Source organism: Callospermophilus lateralis, chromosome 12, assembly GCF_048772815.1.
Source record: "Callospermophilus lateralis isolate mCalLat2 chromosome 12, mCalLat2.hap1, whole genome shotgun sequence".
NCBI classification, from domain to species: Eukaryota; Metazoa; Chordata; class Mammalia; order Rodentia; family Sciuridae; genus Callospermophilus; species Callospermophilus lateralis.
The window spans coordinates 79,626,158-79,632,157 of NC_135316.1; the positions used below are offsets into that span (position 1 = coordinate 79,626,158).

General features: G+C 33.7%; 1 protein-coding gene across 1 annotated transcript in view; it reads left to right on the forward strand.

The window, feature by feature from the left end:
- The window catches only part of Trpc4 (transient receptor potential cation channel subfamily C member 4), a 148,448-nt gene extending 144,160 nt beyond the window's left edge, over positions 1–4,288 (forward strand). Inside the window, exons 9-11 of the mRNA XM_076872302.1 lie at positions 1,845–1,886; positions 2,025–2,114; positions 3,566–4,288. Coding sequence (XP_076728417.1) covers positions 1,845–1,886; positions 2,025–2,114; positions 3,566–4,288 — 855 coding nt within the window. The remainder of the gene's footprint in view (positions 1–1,844; positions 1,887–2,024; positions 2,115–3,565) is intronic.
- Positions 4,289–6,000: the final 1,712 nt, after the last annotated feature.

Sequence of the window (6,000 nt, forward strand, 5' to 3'; positions counted from 1 at the left end):
TTATATTTTTGCAATTTTTGCAAGAAAAATAAATATAGAATTATTGTTTAAACTGCTATATTAAATCTTCTTATGTTTAAATTAAAGTTTTTTTTAACTTTGGATATGAGCAAAGTTCTACTGAAAGAAAGTGCCAATTTTAATTCTAAAATGTGTCATTATCATTTTTATGTGACCCATAATTCTTCAGTTTTGTTATCCTTAAGTTCAATTTTGTGCTAAAGAAATTTCAAGTTCAGTCATGACTTCAAACTGCACTTTGCTGAAAATTTCTGATTGAATTTTAAAAGGGATTCTATTGCAGAATAGTGGAATGATATAGGACACAAAATATAACAAGTGAACTAAATTCATTTATATTGATTTAAGGGTTGCTATCTACTTAAATCTTGGAGACACTAGAATAATGGTTTTAATGAGAGGGTTAAAGAAATTGGTGTGTAACTCACTTAATCTTTTCATTCATTCTAAGCACATTCTGGGGATCTGGAAGGCTAATGTTTTCTTCTACAGTGCTTTTTCTCTTGAATTTCAGTTGAGCTGTGTCTCAGCAAGAGTCAGACACCTCCATCTGGTGGCCCAGTCATAAAATTCCCATTCTCTATTCTTTTTTTAACATTCTAATTTTGTATTGTTTCAAATTTCCTAGCTTTTATATTATAGCTTTAATCATGTTGAAAATGCATTTCATTTCAGAATTGTATGATTTTTAACATAATTAGTTGCCTTTAAAAAGCTAAGCATTGTCTCATTGGTTCCTAATCATGAAACACAAATCCCTTCTTATGGTCAATGGTCAACATCGTATTTTCCCCTATGTCACTGAAGGGAAAAAAATTACTTTCTTTCAAACTGTCTCATTGTTTAAAATAGCATTTCACAGTGGTACCTAAGCAACTCTTTCCAACATTTTATTTTGTCAGTTTGTAATTAAGTATTTAGTAAGGAACAAGATCAAAAGCCTAATTTAAAACCCAAATATGCTATTCCAATTGCTCATCACAACTAATCAAATTAATATTTTTATTACAGAAATATTTTTATTTTAGATTATATTGTCCAATTTTTTCCATGACGAATTAATACTACTATTTATTCAAAAAACATAAAATAGGATTATGATAGATAGCTTTTTCCCCAATGTCTTTAGAACCCTTGTGAAAACTTCAAATATAAAATTTGAGTGAAGTATGATGATTCAGTCACTACTCATCTCTCTATATATCTTGTACAACAAAATCATTCTTTTGTGCTAACTCATCTCCAGCCCCCAAAGTACATTCTGTTCTTTTCTAAATTATTGGGACTCATGCTAATGACGAGTAAATTAATGGTATGTTTGAGCAGAGTTCTTATGTATGTATGTATTATATCAAATCCAGTCATCTCCCTAAAACATCTCAATTGGCATGATTGAAATAGTTTGGGGGGGAGTCTTTTGTCCTGTCAGGTTTCTCGTTGTATGCTGCATGTCATGAATAACTTTTAATCTTTCCCTCTTTTTACTTGATATGTCCCATCTCAGTCTCAGCATCATTTCAAGTGGCTTGAGTGTGTATCAACCACCACTAGCTAACTCTAGATCATATATTAGAGCCACATTTCCACCTTTGTTAGCTTATTCTGTGTTAAATGTTCTATATATTATATTCTTGTGTTATTTTGGTTCAGTTTTTAAATTCATGTGAAGCACTCTATAGCCATTGTGTAGTAAAACTCCCACTTTGAGGGATAATGGAGAGTAAAAATTCTTGATTTAAAAAAAAAAAACAGTGAATTACTTTTCAAAATGGTCAATATATTTAGCAACATAACCAAAGTGGAAATGTCCTTTTCCTTTTCAGAGGAGAGCTGCTGATAACTTGAGAAGACATCATCAATATCAAGTAAGTTATCCTTTGATTATAATGTGAAATTGGCATTAAAAAAATACAGCCACAACCCCCGCCCCGTTCAGAATAGACTCAGGAAAAAAATCCGATTTATGCATTTAATACTAATACTATGGTTCTAAAATGCCTCAGGAAGTTATGAGGAACCTGGTGAAGCGATATGTGGCAGCCATGATTAGAGATGCTAAAACTGAAGAAGGACTGACAGAAGAGAACTTTAAGGTAATCATTTTCATCTTCATCCCAATGAAAGGCAGAGTCTACAAAATATGGAATCAGACGCAGCCCATTTCAAATCAGAGTTGAAAACTCAGCCATGGCTTCCATAAGGCTCGTGTGCCTTCTCCTTTTTAAATTAAATCCCATTGAATGGCTTAAAAAGAAAACAGCAAGTGATGAAATTTCTTCCCAAAGTAAATTGTTTTGAAACATACTTAACCCAAAATGTCAAGGGGACTTAGTTGGAGGCAGAGAAAATCCTAGAGCTTCGTGGCGCTCTGACTCATTGATCCCAGCAATGCTCTACTGAGTGAGCTTTAGTGTTTAATAGTTCATCCTGCTTTCTATATCTGAAAAATTTAATAAGCAACAAGTTAACAACAAAATCCTCTGCAACATTTTTGTAGCAGGGAATTTAAGGTTTGAGTTTAACTCTAAGTTACAACTTGGCTTTTCTACTTGAGTTTTCCCTTCTTCTTAATTCTGTCAGAAGAACTGAGTAGAATATAGGAAATAGGGTATGCACAAAATTATGTGTTAATTATGTTATTCTGCTTGAGTGTCAGAGATTTTGGAAGAATGTTTTAAGGTCATTAAGATATTACAAACAAAAACAAATAAGGAAAAAAATTAAAGGAGATCTTTAAAGAGAAAGCAGATATTTTTGACAAAGAAAATAAAAATTATCAGCTAGTTAGATAAGAATATAGATAAATTGCAAAGCAATTGCAAATGAACAAAAATCCAAAATGTTCTTTACAGCTAAAACACTCAAATTATGAAGTTAAATGCTTCATATTGCTCTGGGAGACAGGTTGGAGGGAAGAGAGCAAGAAGGCCACCAAAGGGTTAAGACTGAGAATTCAGTTTCCCTGAAAAGATAAGAGAAATGGATGAATCTAGGAAATGCATGACATGAAGCAAGTCACAGGACTTGGAGGTTTGATGCAGGTGTTGGTATAAAGTCCTTACCAAGGTACTAAATCATTGGAAGTCACTCTCAACTCTTGGAAAGGCAGACTCCACTTTATTTTCTTTCCGATATTCTTCAGACAGAAAAATCTGCAAGGTTAAAAATGCATCCCTGGTAGAGTGTAAAGGAGATTCAACAGCAAATGAACAATTTGGAGGGGGAGTATTTGAAACCACAGTCCCAGAGAAAACTCACACCCTGGGCTACCCAGTGGTGCAAAGCACAATTCCTCTGGGTTCTTTTTACATCATCCTTAGAAAGTTTCCTTATGATCACAGAACTCCAGTAGGAAAATGAGTAGACACCAAAATGACACCAAATGCCAGGGAGAGAACTGGGACTTCTAAATACAACCACTGTAGAACAGAATCCTAGTTCTCAAAAAGGAATGGAAACTTTTCAGACGTACATGTGAAATTAGAAAGTGCTGTTTCCTAATGTTCAAGTCACAACCTAATGTGTCATTTTAAATTTCCTTTAGGAGCTAAAGCAAGACATTTCTAGTTTCCGCTTCGAAGTTCTGGGATTACTCAGAGGAAGCAAGCTTTCTACAATACAGTCTGCAAACGCCACGAAGGAATCTTCCAATTCAGCAGACTCAGACGAAAAGAGTGATAATGAAGGTAATAACAAGGACAAGAAAAAGAATTTCAGCCTTTTTGATTTAACCACTCTGATTCATCCGAGGTCAGCAGCAATTGCCTCCGAAAGACATAACATAAGCAATGGCTCTGCCCTGGTGGTTCAGGAGCCACCGAGGGAGAAGCAGAGAAAAGTGAATTTTGTGGCTGATATCAAAAACTTCGGGTTATTTCATAGACGATCAAAACAAAACGCTGCTGAGCAAAATGCAAACCAAATCTTCTCTGTTTCAGAAGAAGTTGCTCGCCAACAGGCTGCAGGACCACTTGAGAGAAATATTCAACTGGAATCCCGAGGATTAGCTACACGGGGTGACCTGAGCATTCCTGGTCTCAGTGAACAGTGTGTATTAGTAGACCATAGAGAAAGAAACACGGACACATTGGGTTTACAGGTAGGCAAGAGAGTGTGTTCTTTCAAGTCAGAGAAGGTGGTGGTGGAGGACACTGTTCCTATAATCCCCAAAGAGAAGCATGCGAAGGAGGAGGACTCGAGCATAGACTATGATTTAAGCCTCACAGACACAGTCACCCATGAAGATTATGTGACAACAAGATTGTGATACTGGAAGGAGGAATCGTTTACCATACACATATAATATATATATATATATTTTTTTTTTCCCATAGTGCTCTGGGTGGGGGAAAATGTTTAAAATAAAATTAGCAAAAGCTAACTTACACTTTATAGCATTTATCAACTGTGGCATATTAACCTGTAACATGTTGTTATTTCAAGGCAAAGGCGATCAAGAACCCTTCTGTTTTGTAGCCTGCTTTTGCTTTCACAATTTGTTTTACAATTGTTTTTGTTAATAAATAAATGCACCTTGTATTCTTGTACTGTTGCAATACCCACAGAAAATTTTTAGCTACCTTTTTCAATTAAAACAAATGCAATTTCTTTCACGTGGTAGTTGACTCCTATAATAGATATTTTTATATGCAAAAAAATGTAGCTGAAATTAGAGCTTTTCATATTGGGCGCGGGGTGGGGGGGAATCTCTCGAAATAATTCCTCACCAAGGACTTTTCATCCAGGCCTACAGTTTGGTCCTAAAACACAATTATTGCCAAATTATTTCTTAAGAATGTGTAAATAATTATAGTACACAATTAAAGCAAGCTAATCTTCTTCTCATGGTGTCATATTGAACCCTTTCTTAAAATGAAAGTCAGGTGTATTTGAGTTATAGGTTGTCACAGTGTCTCTCCCTTCCATAAGTAAAATGTTTGTCTCGATAATTTTTGATGACTTATGATTTTAATGACATTTTTTCATAATAAAACTTACATCTGCAATTCAAAAAGATTTACCTGTTTCACGTTTCACCACTTATCAGTATAAATATGAACCTTTGTGAGTAACCAAATTTCAAAAATGTGGCAAAAATAATAAATTAGAATGATTTAAGCACATAAACAAAGCTACATGATTGCATACTTAGAATATTGAGATGAAAAGGAATTCATGATAATGGTATATATCTGTACAAAGTAAAATTCTAATATTTTCAATCACACCATATTGTTGTTAACTCAAATAAAATCCTAGTAGTTTTTTCTTCTTTCCCTCAGTAACTGACATATATTGCTTTAAAAAATATTATTGCTCAGAAATTATTATTAACCTTATCAGTAAATATAGACATGATATATAGTTTTCCCTGTAGAGACTTTTTAAATTTCTTATTTCTTCTGTTGTTTGCAAGAAAGTTTAGCTTGTGTTACATTCATTCACTGGACTATTAAAAGGAAAGTGTTCGGACATAATATAAAATGGGACTGACAACTTCTTAAAGTTTTCATTATATTACTTGTTTCTATATAATTCCCCGTGGAAATTTTCCTTACTGCATGCACTTAGCATTTATTTTAGATCAAAAGGAAAATGTTGAGTTTATTTTACTTCAAAAAGTTCCTCTGTGGATGGGAGAAATCATATAATTAAGCAAAAATGGCATATTATGAAATTCAGTTTCTGATTACTGTTCATCAAAATGAGGAATAATAGTAATAACAATGCCAACCAATATTCTATGCGTATATTTACATATATATTCTATGAGCATATATAAACATATGTTCTATGTGCATGTATATAAACAGATTTCATATATACATACATACACATATGTATGTATGTGTACATGTGTATGTATGTACTTCTCTTAGGTACCTTCTGTTCTCATCTTCATTTCATAGATGAGGAAACTGGTAAGGTCACACTGTTAGTGATGGAACTGCTGTGTGTCATTCATGGTCATGAACTTAA